The 22,839-nt window shown below is 46.2% G+C and overlaps 1 protein-coding gene across 3 annotated transcripts in view; it reads right to left on the minus strand.

The window, feature by feature from the left end:
- AFAP1L2 (actin filament associated protein 1 like 2) overlaps window positions 1-22,839 on the minus strand; it is a 124,325-nt gene that overhangs the window by 20,974 nt on the left and 80,512 nt on the right. For 2 of the 3 annotated variants that reach the window (XM_026650977.1, XM_026650975.2), the window contains exons 4-7: window positions 20,345-20,439; window positions 10,653-10,743; window positions 1,685-1,890; window positions 164-343 (exon numbers count right to left, since the gene is read on the minus strand). In XM_026650977.1, coding sequence (XP_026506762.1) covers window positions 164-343; window positions 1,685-1,890; window positions 10,653-10,743; window positions 20,345-20,439 — 572 coding nt within the window. The remainder of the gene's footprint in view (window positions 1-163; window positions 344-1,684; window positions 1,891-10,652; window positions 10,744-20,344; window positions 20,440-22,839) is intronic. The other variant, XM_026650976.2, reaches the window with a different exon arrangement.

The raw sequence follows: 22,839 nt of genomic DNA on the forward strand, positions 1-22,839 counted from the left end.
GGGTACAGGAGTGCGAGCCCAGAGGGAGTTACCACAGGGGCACAGCGGAATGAACAGCCCCCCTTTTCCACTGGTACAGCTAATCTGACATTGTAACCCAAGAGCCCGTGTCTTTTGTTACATGATCGCACCATGGTGGGCAAAGTGACACAGCTCCACTCACTCTGAGCCACTGCTCTGCCTGGTCCTTGCTCTGCAAGCCCAGCACAATCACATCTGCAGTCATCGGAATGATCTTCAGCTTGTGTTCTTTCTTCCTCACTTGCTTTTCCTTGTGTATGACACTGCAGCCCAGCAAGTTCACATCAAGCTGAGGGGTGTGGTCCTTGGAGCTCTTGTAGCACTGAGAGCAAAAGGAGAGAAGTAAAGTAAGAGATTAAAAGCATGTAAACTCAACATAACCCACTTCCTAACATCAGCACAAGTGGAGCACCGTGCACATCTGCAATAGCTGCAGAGAACACAAAGAAGATCCAACTCAGTTACAGCTGCAGCATCCAGATGTTTTACAGACACACACACACACACACACACACACACACCCCGCATCATCTTTCATACAAACTATATCTCAAGAGATTTTACAGGGTCTAACCAACATGTTATGAGTAAAAGAACAGCCATGGGAGGTTGCTGTCAGAGGAGTCAGGATTAGAACAAAGGAGTCCCTGACTTGCTTACAAACCACTAGGCCATGTGTAAAATTTTCTAGAGTGCTGACATGCCTTCAGCACCTAAGTCCCATTTTCAAAAGAGACTTAGGCACCTAGGGGGGCAGATTTTTAAAAGTGTTTAGGGGCCTACAGATGCACCTAGTGGGATTTTTAAAATTCTTCAGCAAGTTGGGTGCCTAACTCCGACTGAGTTTAAATAGGACTTGGTCACCTACCTGCTTATGCACTTCTGAAAATCCCACTAGGCACCTACCTGCTTATCCACTTCTGAAAATCCCACTGGGCACCTATCTGCTTCTTTAGGCACTTAAATGCCTTTGTAAATCTGTCCCTAAATGCCATTGGTTTTCCATGTGATCTAAGCTTCTAAGTGCCTAATTTGCTTTTGAAAATGGGATTTAGGCACTTTTGATAAAATGGGGAACAGATATTTGATAATGGGCTCTTCCACCTAGCCTCCAGAAGTATAACATGAGCCAAGGGCTGAAAGTTAAAGCTAGACACATTCAGACTGGAAAGAAGGTGTAAATTTTTAACAGTGATGGTAATTAACCATTGGAACAATTTATCAAGGGTCATGGTGGATTCTCCATCACTGGCAATTTTTAGAACAAGACTGGGTGTTTTCCTAAAAGCTCTGCTCTGGGAATTATTTTGGGGAAGTTCTATGGCCTGTGTTCTACATCGGGTCAGACTAGATGATCATTGTGGTCTCTTGGCTTTGGAATCGATGAACATTTTACCCCACATCGTTTTCTAGAACAACTAACAGCAATACTGCTTTACCTGCTCTTTGGCTTGTGGTATCACCTGCCTGTATTCTATTGGTTATGTTACTGAGTGGAAATCTTTGGGGAATTCCACGTGGAGGCTAAGTGGATATTTCTTAAAGCATCTGAATTAAAATAAGACTCTTTGCCATATGGGAATTGAGAAGCCACTTCCCACTCCCAGTCTGAGAAAATAGGTTATTTGGGGGGGTGAGGGAGGAAATGCAAATGTTTGCATACCAGCAACCTAGTGTCCTTAATGACACACAGCTGTTTGGCCCACTGTCCCAGCCATTTCTTCCTCCAGAGAAAAGCACAGATACGGGCATCTTTCATCAGCTCAATGGTGGCTTCAGTGGATGGCCATTGGTGGGTTGCTGACTTCCCTTTGCTGCTCTCTTCTTCATCATAGGATTCGTATGAGCTGCTGACTGCTTCTCCGTCTTCTGTAAACAAGGCAAAGCTGGTCACCAAGTGTATTTCTGGGTGGTAATTCCAGTTTGTTTCATACATGCTCACATCAGGCAAGTGAGAGCGTCCTCAGAGCATGCCACAGTCACAAGCAGCTCAGAGGCTCTGCCCCAGGGCTTTTCTCTGTTGAAGATTTCCTAAGGCCATTTTCTTAGTGAATTTGATCTCCCAGCATCCGTTTTTCCCTTCTAGCCCAAACTGTTGCTTTGATGTTTTGCACCTGAGATTCTCTCTTTGCAAATACTCAAAGGAGTCTACAATTTAAGAGCTTTCCTCAGATGCGCTAGCAGATGTTGGTTGTATTTTTCCAATTATATATTTTATATACCCAACTAGAAGCCAAAATTTCCAAACCTGCAACATGATTGCAAGCTATGTCCAGTTCCTTCCAAGTCAGCCCCTGCCTCCTGTATGTAAAAACGAACTCTGCAAGGCCATGCAACAAGCAATGATTCATTGTATGTTATTCTATGGTTCCCTTTCTGGGCCAACGGCTATATCGACTCAACCTGGAATGTATGGCAAGACATACATCTGAGCGTTGGCACCAGTGAAGCGATGTTGAGTGGTCGCAGTAAGAATTAGTAATAAACTACAGCCTTAAATAATAGTGATTGTTTTTATGCTCAGTCAAGAACAGTATGAAACTGTCCATTACATTCTTAATAAGGAATGGGATTTCAAGAACGCTCAGCGTTGTCTTAACTCTGTTCCCACTGAAGTCAAGGGGAATGTTACCATTCAAATGAGAGCAGAGGCCAATGCTGACCACGTTTGAAAATTACACCCACGATGTATAGTGCTACCCAGCTCTGATGTACATAGGTCATGAAGGTTTTCAGAAGGTGAAGATGGCTGGTCATTGGTGCAAAGTCCACTGAAGTCAATAGAGAGACTCCCCAGCAACTTCCATGAGATTTGCAACAAGACCTAGGTGTTCATGATACAGATGTAATCTGCCAGCCACCCATTATTATTAGTGGGGTTCACATAGATCTATCAGAGGCATACCCCAAGATTTGTGCACCTCGTGTTTAATTTGTGCATGTTCATCCCTACTGAACAGAATTAAGATACTGATCTCATTATGCTGCTCTGATCAAGACTTAGTCAAATGTCCACTCAAGTGCAGTGTTACCTTAACATTGTAGACATTTTTGAAAGGAAAACAGAGAAAATAGTTAAAACACTTTACTGTGATTCCTTGAAGCATTATCCAGTAAGGTAAGTGTATTCATTTTTAAAATAAAAGTAACTTTCAGAAGCCACAGCAATGTTACAATATTGCTCTCAAAATGTCTCCCAATTAAGTGTTATATGATAGCTCCAACAGGTGATTAGTGCAAAGCAACACTAATTAAGCTAATGTCTCAAAAGGAGACCATCCACTTCAAAATTCACTGAATGCCCATGGGTATCGTGTTAATGGCCCACCATTAACCGATCAGGTAGTTCAGCTTTCAAAAGCCGATGACTGTATTATTTCCCGCATACAGGCCACTCTACAGCTTACCTCCTAGAAGACTTTGGAACAGATCCTCAGCTATTGTAAATTGGCATGGCTCCACTTCCAGAGAACTATGCCTATTTACACCAGCTAATGATCAGCCCCTTCACTGGTTGCAACATCTTCATCTATACAAAGCAGTGCCATTCAGATGTACTCTGATAAAAACTCCTTCTATATGGGATGAACCATTGATTGGCAAAAAGTGATTGCGAACTTCTGAACATCTCCCCCACCCTACCCCCGCCCTCCTGAATGGAAATGTATCCATCCAGGATGACAATGTGCCAAATGGTGGTGGTGATCCATCCATGCTTGTAAGGGAGGAATGCCGGTAGTAACAAAATGGATAGTTTGGGCAGGTGATCCTCTCTGCTACAATGACAATAAATAGAAAGACAATGCCAGAAGTTCAGGCTTTGAAAACATGCCGTACCCATGGTTATTGTGGCATAAATTACTCCCTCGGTAACCTGCAACCCTGTCCTGGCTCCAGTAGCAGCAAGCCTACCAAGAATACCTGCATAGTCACAAGCAAAGAGAGAGAGAGAGAGAGAGAGAGAGCCCCCACATTTTACATTGGTTCCCCTTAAACTAGGCAATCCCTTTTAAAATAACCATCAACATTAAAATCAACTGGTGCAGATGAAATATTTCAGTCTGAATTATTATTAATTAGGCAGCCACATTGTCACTCACATTCCCATTCTGTTTCGTATCGTGCCACTCAATTATGCAAATGCAGCGCAGGGGTAGACTGATAAGGATGGAATCTATCTCAGCACTGACTCGAAGCAAAAGGGGATCCTAGTAATTAATGCAAATGTAACGAAGGGCAATGGCGTTCTTAGATTATGTGCAAAAATACTGCAGATGAAGGAACGGCCACAAGACCTAACAAGCCTGTCTTTATTAGGTTCATTCTAATTTAGTCCTCCACCATTTGTTACACTGTCTTTCAGTCCCACCTCTGATGCCACATGACTTGCTTATCTCCTCAGCCCATCTGGAGGATTTGCTTTGATGTCTCTTCTTGGCAACATATTTGCTAATTTTATTAGTGCTGCTATTCTTGTTTTATTTTACTACATCCATTTGCTTGGAGATGCAAGACATAAATTCAAAAACTCAGTAACAAGAGACGAACAGCGGCTCCCCAGCCACCTGCATCTTCACCACTCCGCTAGGAAAGGATGCCCTTCTATAGCATCTTTGCCCCAGGATCTCAAAGCACGTTCCATCACCCCATATGAGAGAGATAAGTAACATTATCCCCACTTTACAGATGGGGAAATTGGGGGACAGAGGGTCCAGTCTTGCACCCGTTGAAGTCAACAGCAAAACTCCAACCCCAGAGGATGCAGGACCAAGCCTAGGGAGATTTAAAGACAGAGCTAGGGTTTGAACTCAGGTCTCTTTACTCAAGCCTCGTGCTGTAGCCATTAGACAACAAACTCTCTCTTTTCCCTTCTACTATAGCTCCTCTTCAGCCACTTAATTACATTTCTTCCTAACGTCAGAATCTCATTACAGATCTCCCATCCAGATTTTCATTCCCCTAAAGTGGCAGCCTGAACTGTGAACTGGTCAGAGAGTGACTTTCACTAGGACCATGGAGATTCTTGGCCAATTCTTAAGCTTTTTCCTTCCCATTTAACCCCCCTGCAAAGGCGTCTGTGCATAACCACCTGCAAAGTGCCTTATTTATGTCTGGGGCAGATACCAGCTGAGGAGCCCTGTGGTTCAGCAGTTAAGATGTGGGTAACAATACTGTCTACTCTGACATTCAGGATTTGTCTGAATCTGCATATTCCCATCCCAGTTCACTTTATGGGCCTCACAGCATTTTATACAGGTGCAGCTTCATTAAAATTATAGGATATCAGATGTAACTCCATTAGCTACCCGTGATCTCCCACAGCATAAATGACAAGAGGAGGTGGGCCTACGAAGAAAAGGGATTCATTTAACAAAGAAGCCTTAAAACACAGTCCAGGTCAGCAACCAGCGAAAATAGGGTTCTCATCTCATACTGTAATCTGTTTCCACTTCGGACTTCGCAACTGTCACTGTGCTATGCATGGTGGCCGGAGAGGGAACAGAATTCAGATCCTTCCCCTAGCACTGAGCTAACAGAGAATCTCCGCCAACTGTTTGCACTACAGGGCCTGTAGCACAGTTGAACAGTTCTGATTCCATCCAGCAGAGGGCAGTGGTGTACACCACCAAGTTCATTAGCATTTTACTGTCCAAGGATGCAGCGACCAGTTTGTAGGTAAAGATTTGGCCTCACCAGAGCCCTCACATTTAAAATAGTCAGGAAAGACAAACAAAGCTAACATCTGAACTAGAAGAGTATCCAAAGAGCAGCTGATGCCTAGGAGAACACTAACACCTAACAATGACGCACTACACTCTCCAACCAAGGATCTCTCAAGGACAGATCACCTTTACTCATGTTGAATAGCACCTTATTCCACAAGGAGCCCCTATCAGATTTCAGACCCACAGTCAATGGAGTCATCTGAGGAGTAAGGGCTACTCAACATAAGAAAGGAGATCAGAACATGTCCCATTGTTCTTCAGGGGTGAGCCTCAACTCTCCCAAGATAGGTACCGTATATACTCGATCATAAGCTGGTTCGTTTATAAGCTGACCCCCCCCAAGATGGATAAGTAAAAATGGAAATGGTTTATGACCCATTCATAAGTTAACCCTATAATTCAGGGGTCAGCAAACTTTGGCTCCCGGGCCATCAGGATAAGCCGCTGGTGGGCCGAGATGGTTTGTTTAACTCGCATCCGCAGGCACGGAGGTAAACCTAAGTAAACAAATTGTCCCGGCGCGCCAGTTGCTTACCCTGATGGTCCGGGACAGCAACTGGTGGGGAAATTTGGGGGGGGGGGGTGGAGAAGCTGGGAGTCAGGGAAGTAACCCCTGTGACCACCCCCCACATGACTCCACCCCTTGCCCGGGATCCCCAAACTCTCCCCATCCCATCCCATCCCTTCCCACCTTAGCTGGGGCGGGCCAGGGGAGGATGTCTCTGGGCAGCATGGCCGCAACCTGCTCGGCGGGCCAGACCAGGCGGCGCAGCCGCAGCATGTTCCAGCAGGCTGGGCCGGGCAGCACAGCCACAGTGTGCTCCGGCGGGCTGGGCGGCGCGGCCACAGCCTGCTCTGGGGGGCGGGGATGAGTGGCACAGCTGCAGCTGCTTCAGAGACTGGGGGGAGAGCAGTGTGGCCAGAAGCGGAGAGACTCTGGCCCCGCCTCTTCCCTTCTGGCTCTGCTGCCTGTGCTACCTCTCCTTGCTCCCTCTGTTGGGGGAGGGGCGGTGTCCCACCTCTCTCTATATATACCCATTCATAAGCCGACCCCTTTCTCTGGTGCTTCCCTTTTTTACTAAAAAAATTCGGCTTATGAACGAGTATATACGGTACTTGGCAGTATGATTATATTCATTATGACAGAGGAGGAAACTGGGGCACAGAACAGTTGAGTGAATTGCCCAAAGGGGCATAGCTAGTCAGTAACCAGGGCCGGCTCCAGGCACCAGCTTAACAAGCAGGTGCTTGGGGCGGCCAAGGGAGAGGGGCGGCACCTGCAGCAATTCGGGGGCGGCAGGTCCCTCACTCCCTCTAGGAGCGAAGGACCTGCCGCTGAACTGCTGCCGCCGCCGATCGCAACTTTTTTTTTTTTTTCCGATGGCCGGTGGTGGGTGCGGTTTTTTTTTTTTTTTTTTGCTTGGGGCAGCAGAAATGCTGGAGCCGGCCCTGTCAGTAACACACTGGGGACAGATCTCAGGAGTCGTGAGTCCCAGTCCCCTACATCTATGCCGTTCATTGGTCTGTATAACACGGAGCACATTTCTCATTCGTCTAATGATAAACGAACAATAGCAGCCAATAGACAGTGCTCCTGGTAACCAAAATCTTATATTTCTGACACTACCCCAAACCATCTTAGCCTGTTCGCTGTATGCCTCGTGCCTGCATAATCATTCACTAGAAACTTCTCAGGACAAAGGTGCCATCACAGTTATTAGAGGCATTCCCTGCCAGTGCATATTCTGAATTAAATATCCTGCATTGCCAAGCAAAAGAGAGAGTTCAGTAGAATTCTTGTTTATTCCCCCCCACAAGGTTTTCTATGCACAAAAATGTTGGTTTTATAAAGCTGTCTGAGTAACATAACCCAGTTTAATTGGCATATATATGAGATAGAACACCTGGCTACATATGAATAAGTTTGGTGCATGTCCCTACATGCTGTGGTTCTCAGCATAATTGGACAATTATATTTTCCTATGTGTATGGCAAAAAATGTAACTATTATCTCACTGCAAAGGCAATTGGAAAACACCCCGGCATGTATGATGCTTTGTGGCCTGAATGAGGCCCCAAAGCAAGTTAGAGGCAGCCTTGGGCTGACGGGCTACACACAATTTAAAACAGCAGGAAAAGAAACAAGAGGTATGACTCCCTTTTCTTTTTACCTGCTTGCTAATTCCCAACTTTATCCTGTGGGATGAAGTTTACAGCTGCCTTTTTGCTTGGGTAGGGAAAGAATCTGACGTGAAACTGGCAAAAACTGGAGGTTTTTTTATTTGCGGGAGGTGGAGCTGATGGTGAATTTTTTGTCAGCAGAATTCTAATCCTCCGACTCCAAGCACTGGGGAGCGTGACGCTGTGGGGCGTCCGTGACCCAGAGGCCCATTTGCGGTTCACTGCTCTTTGTCAGCAACTCATCACGCCTGACACGCTCATCACAGCTCACGCACTGGTATCAGAATATTTATTTAAAAAGTGACATGTAATATATCATTTTAAATCTACCACCACGCTGGTCATTAACATCACAGTGAAGTGTTTGTAAAAAACCCAGTAGCTGAAATGATGGATATTGTCTGATATTATGTCCTGGCAAAACAGGTTTCTTCTATATAAAGGGAAAAACAAATATGGTGGCAGATGCCCTGTCCAGGAAAGAGGGCTCTGCCCCGCCGCCTCTTGGTCAGCCAGGGTCCAACCCTCCTACAGCTTTGTAAAGGGGCAGGTGTGACCATAAGCATCCCTGTATTCCCATCCTATTGCAAAAATGTTTGTATAAAATATACAAATGATACAGAGGTATCATTTGAAAACTAATAACTCACTGACCATTCATAGTCTTGCATGATGTATGTGTGCAGCGTGTATTCAGAGTTATGGATATATGTTGGAATTATGACTAAAGTGCGTTTAAACCAGGTATGTCTGGGGCAGTTGGTAAACAGGTCTGCCTTAGACAAAGGAACATGTATTGGATTCTCTGACCAGTCCGGTCCTCAGGCAAAGAAAACAAAGGTCAATTGCTGGTTGTAACCAAGGCTGGTGGAAGCCAGAGTGGGCTATAGACAGGCCGCTGGGGTGAGACCTGCTGAACCAGGGCTGTCTAGCTCTTCAGGATATGGCCTGCATGCTTGTAGACTGGTTGTGAGCACCCCAGTGAGCATTGTAAAACACAGTGAGCACAGCAGCAAAGCATTGTAAAACACCCAGGGTTGCAGGGCAAGTGGTGACACAACCCCTCCCTCAGTGGTCTGGACTGCACACTGAACCCCATAACAGTATCTTGCACTGTCTCTGTCAAGGCTGCAACCCCAAGCACTGAAAAAAAAATCACCTATTTTTCTTTCTAAAAGTGCTTTACCCACCGATCCTGCTGGAGGTAGGATTTTCTCTGCACTCACGGGGCCCGGTAACTACCCCCCAAAGTGCTGATCAGGAGTAATGGAGCAGAATTTGGCCCACAGTATTCTAACTGGAGTGGAGCCATTTAGATAAAATGACATCTAGAAGCCAACCAGTCCAGGGTGAGGTTTTGAAAACCTAAACCTGGCTTCCTCATTACAGAGATGGGACAACCCTGAAGGCTTTTATCTGCACTGCCCCAAACTATGGTGATTTGGAGAAAATGGAAGCTAATCCGATCCCCCTGTAGCTAGCTGGATCAGATCCCATGCTGCCGAGGCAGCGCTGATTTAAACATAGAAGGAGATTGATGCAGATGTGGTGATAACTAGGAGCTAATACTCCAACTCACTCCACTTAACTGCACCTGATTTCATCATTCATCTTAGCCTCAAACTAATGCCAGGTCTACTCTACTCATTTACTGCGATATAATTACGTCACTCAGGGGTGTGAAAAATCCACACCCCTGAGTGACGTAGTTATACCAACCCCAACCCCACATGTAGACAGTGCTGGGTCAGTGGGAGAGCTTCTCCCGCCAACATAACTACTGCCTCTCACGGAGGTGGAGTAATTAAGCCGACAGGAGAGCTGTAGCTCCCAAAGGCTCCCCATCAGGATCAGGGCCTCCATTGCGCTAGGCGCTGTACAAACACCTGGGAAGATACAGTCATCTCTTCGGGATAAGGACTGTCAAAATAAATTAACCCCGCATAATTTCAAGCAACGTCCCCCACTTTGTTTCTTCGTCACAAATTTTAAAGCTCAGGGTTGCACAGTTGGGTCTAGTACTGCTCACACAATGGTAATGAATTCTGATCCAAATCATCAGCCTTACTTGTTATCCTTCTCTGAATTCCCTGACTCTGGTACCCGAGACTGAAAGAGGGGACGGTCTAGTGATCTAGATCACTGCAGTTTATAAACTGTCACGCTTTACATAAAGGGTACATTTATACATAGTTTAAAATGGTTAATACATTTTGAAGAGCTGTTTTAATAAATGCTTCAAGATTGATATAAAGTCCAATATACCCATGGGGTTCATAGATTTTAAGGCCAGAAGGCGCCATTACATCTTCTAGTCTGATCTCCTGTATATCAGAGACCATTGAATCTCACGCAGTTACCCCTGTATTGAGTCCGGCTAAAGCATCTCTTCCAGAAAGACATCCACTCTTGATCTGAAGACTTCAGGAAATGGAGAATCCACCAACACGTATAATATTTTATAGCCATCTATAATACATACTGCTCTTGTCTATAGCAGGGGTATAACATCTACTAGTCATTTATTAATCCTTTATAAACTATGTAAAAATAAATGTAAAACTAGGTATAAAAATGTATCCTTCTTATGACCAGCAAATCCACAGGAATCAAAAAAGAATTGTATGAAAGTAGTTCTGTTTGATTGTTTCCACAAACATTGAGTTCTGCATCTCACTCTAGTTAATGATAGCCATGAAAAGCCGAGAACCGGCTCTGACGTACCATTCACAGAGATATCATATGGCTCAGCCTCTTCATAATATGCCTCTGGAGACTCAATCTTGGGGATCGAAGGCAGTTTCGTTTCTGCAATCTGTGAAATGAATGAATAAAACAAGCATATTTTGTGGTAAAGAGCACTCCAAAACTTTGAACAACCCTTTTTGGTAATGCTAAAGTGTGGCCCCACGGAGGGATATTTTTAGATGTGCAATTCATGACCTCTAAGTAAATGGGTTCAGATTCAAGGAAAGACACATCGGTAAGTGCTAATATTGAACTGGCTTTCGATATACAGCTCACTGAATTAGGTTTAAAGGAGTATTGTGATGCTGCACTTGGCAGTTCTTATACAATGTCACAATGTTGCGGTGCTTTAAATAGTCAACGCTTCAATTTTCCTGAAAGCCTCAATTTTGGGGCTATAGGACAGACCCCAGAAAAACTGCAGTTAGCTTGTTCATTCTAACCATGGATCTGATCCTGCTGTACCAGTAAATGGGAGTTTGCCCTTTGGTTGAATGGACTCCTTCCATCAGGTCCAGATGGCTGCATATAAGCTATCCATTTCAATTGGGGATGAAGTTGAACACTAAGGAGAATAGTTATGGGGTACCTGAGTGGAGGACAGTTGGGAGGAGAGGTAGAACTATTACCTACCGTTAGCCCAAACAGGCATTTGAAGTCTATTACCCTGTCTCAAATTCCCTAACTGAATGTTCATAGCCCGGGGGTCACACGGCACAAAGTCCCAAGTTAGGAAACACATCAGGCATCTTTAAAGTCAATATGAGCAAAAATGAAGGAAGTGGATAAACAAAACTAAAGTGAAAGGAGCCTTTGAAAAGAGTCCAAGTGCTGGAAAAACCCTGTTTCATCTGCCAAATCCCTCCCCAAAACACAAGCTGGCAGAGAAAACAGTTCCTTAATCCCATGGAAAGACCACCACACGAGCAAGAAGGTGGGTAAAAACCAAACCCATTTACTTCTTAAGCCATTCATATGACTGCACTTGACTTCACTGAGCTGCAAACTTGAATGCAGTAGCAGGAGGCGCTCAGATCCTGCGGTGAGGATTGCAGCATAAAAACCTGCACAGAACAGGGTAGTGGGTGGAATTACAGCCCACACGAGGGGAGTTTGGGGCGGGGGGCATGATGCTACCATAGATTCATAGATTCTAGGACTGGAAGGGACCTCGAGAGGTCATCGAGTCCAGTCCCCTGCCCGCATGGCAGGACCAAATACTGTCTAGACCATCCTGTAGCTTAGCCCTGCTCCTCAATTTGTCCAGCACCAAACATTTCCTCTCACATGCCACGCATAATAGAACACAATCCGTATCTGCTGTGTTCATGTAACTCAGTTAAAAACAGCTGAAGGGGAGTTATTTTAGCTAGCGGGAGTGATTCTCTTAGTACCCGGGTTATGATGTGTTCTGGATTGCAAGTGTATGAGCTAGATTCTAGTTGGTACCAGCATAAAACATCAGCTCTGGGGAGGATGCTGGGAGTTCCATCAGGGACCAGCCTGCAATAGCCCTATACATAGGGGCTGAAACCTCACTTGTCCGGAGTAGAGATGCAGCCACTGGCAGGCAATGAGGGGGACACGTCCCCCGCTCCTTACTATCCTGTTGAAGATCCGTACAGCACAGGGCCAGGAATCATGCATTCACTCCTGGCTGCCAACACAATTGTTTGTCAGGGGAGAGGAGAAGATAATGGGCCGGCACCATCACAATGTGGGCAGGGCCAAGGGGGGAGTGCGTTGATTCAGTGCACCCCCCACCCCCACACACACACCTCACAGTCTCTGCCAGCAGAGCTCCTATGGAGCACTAGTGCAAATTACAACTGCACTCCCTCCCCTGGCATCAACCTCAAGGAGAGCAGCGGCAGAGGCACTGCCTGCCCTCTGCTGGGAGGAATATCCTCCTGGGTGCCCGGGGCTTGGGCACAAGGAGGCATACCTCAGACCTCTCTGCACCTAGCACACTGGGTAAAGCTATAGCAGGCCAGTGCTGATCTGCCTTTGCATTTTACCCCAATGCCACCATGGATAATCGTTGTTTATACATTTCAATTATTTGCCTGTTTGATTATACTTCTTCGGCTTTGGGGGCCTAGTTTTTTTGATTATTTTATTTTTGAATTCTTTGATTTGAATTTTTAATGTTTAGTATTAAAGAGCAAGGGTCAAGTCAAAGTCTCTGGCAACTCTAAGTTAATCAGCAGCCTCTGGCTAATGGCTGGCTGGCACTTCTGTCCTTACTAAGGGGCAGATTGATGTTAGCTCTTTTGCCTAAAGAGCCGAAATTGTTCAATATGAATTTTGACACAGGAGAGCCATGCCTCGCAGAGCTGCTCTCAGGCAGCTGAGAACATGGCCCATTGTCTCAAAGCACATTGGGATCCCTTCAGCACAATGTATAAATTGGCCAATGTCTCTTGAGGCCTAGGCCATAGTCGGAAGACAGGATACTAGGTGAGATGGACGAATGGTCCGACCCAGTATGGCCGTTCGTACGTTATGTTCTTATATCTGTAGCACCATTCAGCCAAGAGAGGAATTATTGTGTTCTTACATTAACCCACTAACCTGGACTGTTGGCCTACCAGGCTTTGAAGTAGAATATTAACACTGTAGTATTCCCAGTCTAGCCAGTATACAGGGATACAGTCTGGGTTAGTGCTCAGGGCAGTGACCTGAGACTCAGGGCCTCTGGCTTTGGCTAGCTAGCTATGAGCAGATCCATGGTGTAACCACGGGCAAGTCCCTGACCCTTCTTGGTCTCTACCTCCGCAAAATAGGGGTAGTTCTTACTTACCTTTGCAAAGTGCTTTAAGGAGAGGCCCTCTCCATATAGAACTGCTAGGCATTATTAGTATACTTTCCATTCAGTGTTTGAGGCCATACGGGGAATGTTTTACCAACGTTTTCCTACAATATTTAAATGCTTAAGAACTTCAGCTAAAGCATTCAATTAGAAAAATAAACACTCAATAGTTTTACTGGGTGCACTTCCTCAGCCAGGGACTAGTGCTATCATTGAAGCTGTGGCAGACTGGCGCTTGCAGCCAGCTACCATTGTATGTGGCAGAGAATTTAAAGTGATAATCAGATCGGGAAGACATCGCAGTCTACATAAAAACCCGCACTGTGACTGCTTCCTATGCTGTCCAACACAGTCTCAGGGGAGGGGAGGGGACGGTTACTTTGTTTCATACAAACAATGGAAACCAAAGGGGACTATGTGGGACTAGGCTTCAGCTTCTTTAGAGGTTATTTTTTTCTCTTTACCAAAGGCGTGGGCTTCTTTTGTCTCTAGCTTAGATCAAAAATATACTGTACTGTGTTAGCCAACCCAGTCTGGTCATTTCAGCACACTTGTCCATTTCACAATGGCACAATAAAGCAGGCAAACCCTAACAAACGTCTGACGCTATCGTACAGGGACGGCCCAGAGCACTGCAGTTTCTACGCTAAGAAGTGGGAATGGTACGATAAGACACTAGTGAGTTTTCACAGGGGCAACTGGCAGCATGTGGTGAAAAGCAGAGCAGAGCACAGAACTGCTAGTTAGTGCTAAGGCATGGGTGGAGAACAGGGACAGAGAAGGAACTAAGTATGATCCAAAGCCCATAGACGTCAGTGTCATTATTTGAGGTTTATATTGTGATTGCACCTAGAGGCCTCACTCAAAACAAGGGCCCCCTTGTGCTAGGCATTGTGCATACACATAGTCAGGTCACCGCCTCCCATTGATATCAGTGGGCTTTGGATCAGACCCACTTATGCTGGGCTCTAGCACTGAAAAAGGAACCTAGAAAAGAAACGTTGTAAGTGCCAGATAATGAACCGCTATTCCCAACACACAGGATAACGAACACCCCGACATCACCTCATCGTTGTACAAGCAACTTCCCACACTTGGTTTTAGAGACCAGGGAGGTTCCTTTGTAGCTTTCAGTTTCTGCGGTCTCTGTTCATTAAACTCAGCCTCCCTAAGAGCATCGCTCTCCGGTCATTGCCCTTTTCTGAATCAAAGTTCAAAGCGATGAGCTGATGTGGTTTTTGCAATCCCGACCACCCTCTCTATTCTCCCTCCACACATAAATACAAAAGCCAAGCTCCTGGGGTTCTAACCTCTGAGCTTCCACCTCACTCATCACCGTCATTCTTTAAACCTCAATCGCAGTACAGCACTCCGGAGCGCACACAGCGCTGTTAGGGAAACTGGTACAATTGACTAAAGGAGAAAAATTTCCCCAAACTGAGAGCAGCTGAGCACCCCGGGCACTCCAGGGTTCACCACGCTGTCGCTGGAGAGGATGGGACAGGACACAGGCAAAACTAAAGCCTATTTTTGCAGACTGCAGCTGTCCAACATGTCTATGAGGAAGTGAGAGGAAAATTGGCAGGATATTAATTGAGGGCCGGATGGTAGCCCGCTAATGGACCTGTGCAACTGAGGAGGGAGTGAGCGGACTCGAGCTTTCCCAGCCAACATAGCTGAACTGATGCATTGGGGGGAGAGGGGGGAGGAGAAGCTTATACCTGGCGCCAATTACTCCCCCGCTGGAAATAAGGGGGAACTCGCTTCCGGGACAGCACAACACTTACTGCCCTTTGCTTAGGGCTTCTGGAAAAGCCACAACTAGCCCAGAGTGGAAAGTCTATAACTTCTGAGCATGCTGGTCAGTCATCTAAGAATTTGGGGGTTTTTAACCAGAGGCTAATGAAGCCACGCCCACTTAATTACATCTCCCCCCCAAACACACACACACACACACACACCCAACTGTAGTAACTGGTGCTGATTGATATACCCACAGCAAGTTCCTAAAACACAAAACACACACTCCCATTGCCTTAACATCAAGGGAAAACGTCCCAGGGTCAAAACCACAGCAGATCCCTTGCCAAAGCTACAGCAGTGTCATCAAACGTGCTGCCACTCTCTTACCCTCGCCTCGCAGAAAATTCTCCTCAGCCACACAGCGGCGGCAGCAGCAATCGCCCCTTCCCTGCCCCCTCCACTTCAGTGAACTTCAAAGCCTAACTGGGGCTACTTAAATGCTATCCCTTGCCGCCTTCCTGCACCTGACGGGCTCAGGGCTGTTTAATTGCAGTGTAGATGTTCGGGCTCAGGCCATGGTAATTAAACAAGCCCTTAGCCCAAGCCCCATGAGCCCAAGTCAGCAGGCATAGGCCAGCTGGGGGTGTCGAAGTGTGGTGTAGACATACCCTTCGAGATCAGCTGCTTTGCTCAGAGCAAGCATAATCCAAATGGCGGTTGACATGCATGCACCGTGTTAGGAGCACTGTTGTGTGGATGTGGGGTGTGTTTCAGGCATGCAGAAGTATGATAATTATACATTTACAGCCAGATGTTCAAAACAGGTCAGCACTAGCCTTGGGCAGGAGAATCTTTGAGATTTAAAAAAACAAAAACAAAAAAGTTCTGTCCCAAATCAGGACAAAAAAAAAAAAAGAGAGTCAAATTTTTGAAAAAAATCAGTAACAAAGTCCAGGCGGGGGAGAAGGGGAGTTCAGGACAATGGGAAATTTGGATTAGATCATTTCAAAATCTTTAAATTTTGATTTTGACCTGTTTTCTTTTTTAATTTTCTGTATGAAGTTAAATTTTGAAATAAGTTGTTTTGAACTGAAAAATGTCAACTTTTCGTTTTGACATTTTGGGACATTTGGACCATTTCAAAAGCCTTTTTCAACGTTTTTTCAATTCAGGAAATGTATTGAAAATGACCCTGTGCTGCGAACAGTTTTGGTTTAAACAAATTGGCATTTTTCAGTGGGGAAAAAAAAAAAGCCAAAAAATTCCTGACCAGCACCTGCAATCAGGCCAGAACATTAAAAGAGCTCAACACATCAGCCACTGAAGTCTTTGGAAATTTTAGCCCAGTGTTTCTCAAACTGGGGTCGCTGCTTGTGTAGGGAAAGCCCCTGGTGGGCCGGGCCAGTTTGTTTACCTGCCCCGTCCGCAGGTCCAGCCAATCGCGGCTCTCACTGGCCGCGGATCGCTGCTCCGGGCCAATGGGAGCTGCTGGAAGCGGCGGCCAGTATGTCCCTCGGCCCGCACCACTTCCAGCAGCTCCCATTGGCCTGGAGCAATGAACAGTGACCAATGGGAGCCGCGATCAACCGGACCTGCAGACGGGGCAGGTAAACAAACCGGCCCAGCCCGCCAGGGGCTTTCTCTACACAAGCAGCGACCCCAGTTTGAGAAACACTGTTTTAGCCATTAATCTCACAATGGGAGATGAGCTCTCTGGAAATTCTACCCTTTATTTAGGTGCCTAAATTGGAGCTGAGCTTTTTTGAAAATCTGATCCCCAAATCTCTCTTGTGTAAACCAGGTCTTCCTAAATTCATTGCAGGATTAATCCTGCTCCTGTTTGGGGTCTGCTTTCGGAACATTGGGAACAAACTCTGGTGTCTTTTAAGACCGTAACCAGCCCTACAGGTCTCTCTCCCATCACAACAGTTAGATAGAGATTTTTCATTCTCAAGACTGCTTTTTTGTGGGATTTGGTTTTTCAAGTTCGGAGTTAGCCAGATGCCCAGCGGGGGAAGAAGCTCCGTTTCCAGCCAGAGCAGCAGTCATTTCCAGCACCTGGACCCATGGCAGATGTACAAGCAGATGTGCTGGCAACCCTTGAATCTGTCTCTAGGCCTGTCAAAGGCAGAAACAGACTCTCCTGTTGTCCTAGGTGGAAGGGCTGTTTCCCTCCCTGCCCCCACGTGCACGTTCCTCGTCTACACTTTGGGGGGAGAGGGGACAATCTAAGTTACGCAACTTCAGCTACGTGAATAACGTAGCTGAAGTCGACGTATCTTAGATCTACTCTGAGTCGACTCCTGCCGCTCCCCCGTTGACTCCGCCTGCGCCTCTCGCCGAGCTGGAGTACAGGAGTCGACAGGAGAGCGCTCGGGGTCGATTTATCGTGTCTAGACTAGACGAGATAAATCGATCCCTGCTGGATCGATCGCTGCCCGCCGATCCGGCGGGTAGTGTAGACATACCCTTAGTCTTATTCACTCACTTGCTTCATCCCTCTTTAAATATGCAATCGAATTGCTTGCCCTCAAAAATCAATGTGAAGCCAAATGACGAGCAGAGCAGGCAGGGGCAGTGCCAGCATATCCTGCCTGGCTCTGCCAAAGCACCATCATCTTGACCTCTGTCCAACCAGCCCAGGATGTCTCCCTTGAGCACAGACAGTCAATCCCATTACATGTATACCAGGAAAAGGAAGACATATGGAGAGAGAGTGTAACACACATATAAAGTGTGTGCCATATTCCTCGCTAGTGGCTGGTTCACATAGAGGATAACATCCTACTATTGCTACCATCTAATAGAGTTGCTCCTTTAGCTCAAGTTGTATGTGCTGGGGCTTCAGTACTGAAGGTCCTAGGTTCAAACTCAATTGACTGGATGTGAGAGTCATTACAAGGGCATGAGAGACTTGCATTTTTGATCAATAACTGGGCAATCTTCATTTAATGGGACAGGAATTAAAGAGGGGTATCAAGAAGGAGCCACTGATTTGTTGGAGGCAACAGTGGGGGCAGGAGGAGGGCAGCGGTTTTTCCCATGCCTACACTGTGCTGAGCTAGAGGTGCATTCCTGTATTTGTTCCACTGAACAACCAGGAGAAGCTGCCTCGAAGTTTCCCACAGTCGGAGCCAGTGTGTGTGTCTCAGCCTGTGCAGCTGTAGATCCTCCGGCCATGTCGCACAGCACAAGCTGCATGATAAGAGCTGCGTCTGCTTGCTGATCCTCAGGCAGGCTTTCCTTTTGGCACGGGACTCTTTTGCTACCCCAGCCTGTGATCTTATTTACCCATCTCGCTACTGCTAATGCCGCCACCACCTCCACCAGGAACAGCGCCCCTTGCGATCAGAACCAGTTACACACAGATCACTGCTCCCAGTCACAGGCAAGGGCTGCCTTCCCTTCTCAGCATGGAGAGCATGGGCAGCGTTAACAATTAAGCCAGATGGGTTAGCTGGAAAAACTCCGCAGGCTCTGGAACGCATCCATTAGGACAACTGCAGTGCATCTAAAAGGCTTCTGTATTAATCCAGCCCTACTTTTCTCCTTTTCGGGCTTCATTTTCCCAGCACCCCGAAGTGACATCCCTCCCTTAAACTCCCTTACAGCAGAGATCCCATAAGACCCTTTATGGTAATCCCTTCTCTGACCCTCTGACTTCTCCTTCCTTTTAAAGGAACAGTTTCTCCAGTGAGCCCCTAGCAAACTCTACCCCCTCTCTCTGTCACCACACACATCCCGACATCCACCCACCCACTAACCCCTCTTTCAAGTCGGCTGTCCTTTTACATCAGAAAATCCTTACTGCTGAGATTCCCATGTTTGATCGGCTGCTACACAGTAAGCCCCGCTTGTCAGTGTCTCTGGAGGATAGCTAGGGCTGCTCTTTTGGCAAGGAAACAGAATCCCACTGAAGCTGATTGTGACGAACTGTAACCTAATTACATTTATAACTGGCCCATGGAAAAGTCCAAAGGAACTTTGGTTGTAGATTGCTTTTGTACAAAGTCTCAGGGAAACCTGAATCATGTATAATTGGTCTCTCAAGACACAGACGACGCAGCAAACCTTCAAGCACCAAAAAGTATGCATGGGGAGAAATCTGTACTCAGGATGCAACTTGCACAATAATGTTCCCCACCCCACCCCGCATTCTGCAGCGCAGATGCAGGGGCTGCTACAGTCTTAGGTAGCAGCTGCACTCTATGCCCAAAGAAAGAGGAAGAGACGTGCCTTAAACTCCACTCCTTCCTGGCCACCAGAGGTGTTAAAATGGTCGGGCATATGAGCCCTTCATCATAGGAGAGTTTGCAAGCTTTCTTCCAAGTCTTACACATAACAAACTCATTTGAATTCTGTGGCGAGACACTGACTGATTTGACTCCCCCTGAATTAGGATTAAATTAGGATTAAAGGATTAAAACCTACAGTGTAGCAAGGAGAACAGCAACATTAATCAAGCTTCCTTTCTGCTTTTGCCTAGGGAGCAGGTCCTGATACTCACAGCTTCTTCCCCTTTCTCACACATCCACTTGGATGCAGGTTTCGTAAGAAACTGCCATATGAGAAGGGAACAATGGTCTAGAGTCTGGCCTGTCTCAGAAAGGGGACAATGCCAGATGCTAGCAAATCCCCTTGTCTTCCACAGCAGTGATCAAGTAGTGCAGTGTTACACAACTGAGAGAGAATATTGTCCTGACACCCCATGGTGATTACCCGAATACCCTGAAGTTTGAGGATTGTTGGCCTTTGTCAGTTTCTCCCAGGCAGTCTAAGCATTGCTGCTGCTGCCACACATCAAGAAGGAGATTTTCAAAGACAACTGGCTGCTAGGTGCCTAGCTTGTACTCATGTCTTTGAAAATCTCTCCCTGAGTTACCTAAACCTGTTTTGAAACTTACCAGGACTAAGCTGTTTGCCTCAATAGCATCCTATTGCTAAACAGAGAGAGTTTTGTGAATTACATACATTATATGTTGCATAATTTAAAAAATTGTCAGTGCTTAGAGCCAGTATGTGCCATCAAGAATTTCTATCATTAGAGGTAGATTCGATTAAATATTAAGACCGTGAAAGGAGAAGAAAGAGCGACCAGGAATCAAACACATACTATTTTTGGAGGAGGAAGGTCCGGCAGACTCTTCTGAGGAGGAGATGAATGGTGTCCTGATTCCCCATTGGACAAAGACTCTCCGCAATCCAGTGCTACAAACAGAAACAAGCAGGAATAATGACATGTGGCAGGTCCCAGCAACGCACTTATTACCTAGCAGTGGTGCAGCAACATCCGCGTGCTACGTTATATTTGAGTAGGAAGCAGGGTGTTAATTACAGAGTCTGCCTTTGATGCTTCGTCGTGACCATGTCATTTCAGACCGTAGCCAAGAATACAGCGCTATGGCACCACAGCTAAAGAACCAGTTCTCTTGGTAGAAGCTCTTCTTGTTTTGGAATGTTTTCCCTCTTGGAACGAAAACTATGAAGACCAAAATGTCTTTTAAAATAAAAATCACTTCACTTGTAATGATGATGTCTATATTAAGCTGTTCTAAAACGTTCACTCTGTTATTACTCTGCTGTACGTGGTTTCACTTGCAGGCAAAAAAAATCACTTTCTCTCTCCCAGTTCCACTCACTAACAACCTTAAAAACAAAGGGCCAGGTTCTCAATGGGTGGAAATCACGTAGCCACACTGGCTTCAGTGGAGGTCCTGGACGAAAGTCTTCGAAGAAGAAAGTTTCAAAAGGTCTTTCCCTTTAGGTAATACATACGTCATCGATCTATTGCGTCACAATTAGAACATAAGGAACAGATTTATTTTCTACGAAAAACGGTTTCTATTGAATTTTGTCACCTCTGTAAAATGAGTCGGAGCTAAAGGCTGGCCATCTTGATTAGGCCTTAGGAACATCAAAGGCTTTTGGGAGATAGTGTGACATAGTGAATAAAGCAGGGGACTGCAAGTTAGGGGATCTCTGAGAGTACATTCTATTCCCAGCTCTACCACAGACACCCTCTGTGGTTGGGCTAATCTCCGATTCTGTGCCTCCATTTCCGCATCCATAAAATGGGGATAACACCACTCACTTCAAGCACAAAGATTGCCACAGAGGTGCAAAGTCCAGTTACTCTACTAATAAAATGAGAACGGTAACACTAGTAACTAATACATTCATATAGGACCTCATAGCCGAGGAAAAGATTGTTAGGAAAAAATATAGGGCCAAATCCTCAGTGGGCATTTTCAGCATAGCTGCATTGAGCTACATCGGTATACACCAGCTGAGAACCTGGCACTCTGTGTAGGGGGAGGAGTTTCCAACAGATCTAAGAAGGGAGGATATTTCAGTGATTCAGGTGTTAATCTGGGACTCGGGAGACCCAGGTGCAATTGCTGCCATGCCACAGACTTCCTGTGTGGCCCTGCACAAGTCAGTTAGTCTTTCTGGGCCTCAGTTTCCCATCTGTAAAATGGATACAATAGCACTATCCTAATTCACTGGAGTGTTGTGCAGAGAAATACATTAAAAGATACTACACTAAAGGGGGGCATATAAGTGCCATAGATAGACAAGGGAATTAGGTGCCCAGCTCCCTTTGAATGTATTGCCTAACTCCTGTAGGCTCCTTTTAAAAGCCCAGCCTCACTCCCTATGTGAACAGGGAAAATATAAATTAGAACAGTCAGGGTGCTGTGCCTTTCCTAGCACAGGTTACCATGGGGTTCAGAAGACTCTGGCATGAACTTCGCTGCATATTTCTCTGTGTTTTATAAATAAAAATTGGACCCGCACTGCTCCATTTCAGTCTCAGTCTCGGAAGCCACAATGACAGCTCTGAATCTGCAGCCTATAATGAGCCTCTGGCAGGGTGGCAGAAGCATCGGTACAATCTGAAACACAGAGTGACGTAATCCCCCAGGCTGTCTGCTGCCTGTGGTGAAACTTCTCTGCTTCCCTCCTTGTTAACGCTGGACAATTTCATTAAGCTACAAGGTCAGAGGCAGCCATGTGCCAAACAGCTCAGTCAGTGAATACCAACCAAATACATCTGCTTGCTAGGTACAGCCACGACAGGCAAGGCTGCTCGGTTCCTTGCACGGTTGACATTAAAATTAAACCAGGGGAGGCCTAAGGGGCAGTTGCCTGATCATCAGCCTTGAAAAAGGCTGCTTTACTGCAGCATGCAGAAATGAAGAGATGGCCCTGCCCAGGCACTCCATGGTTACACTGCAAATACTCTGCTAACTAGCTGGTGCGGGAAGCCTTCCCTCGTCTATGATGCATCAGGAGTGCTACTTTCAGTACCATCACTCCTGGAAAGAACATAAGAACGGCCGTACTGGGTCAAACCAAAGGTCCATCCAGCCCAGTATCCTGTCTACTGACAGTGGCCAATGCCAGGTGCCCCAGAGGGAGTGAACCTAACAGGTAATGATCAAGTGATCTCTCTCCTGCCATCCATCTCCACCCTCTGACAAACAGAGGCTAGGGCCACCATTCCTTACCCATCCTGGCTAATAGCCATTAATGGACTTAACCTCCAGGAATTTATCCAGTTCTCTTTTAAACGCTGTTATAGTCCTAGCCTTCACAACCTCCTCA

This window comes from Terrapene carolina, unplaced genomic scaffold, assembly GCF_002925995.2.
Source record: "Terrapene carolina triunguis isolate 2854851 unplaced genomic scaffold, T_m_triunguis-2.0 Scaffold95, whole genome shotgun sequence".
In the NCBI taxonomy this organism is placed as follows: Eukaryota; Metazoa; Chordata; order Testudines; family Emydidae; genus Terrapene; species Terrapene triunguis.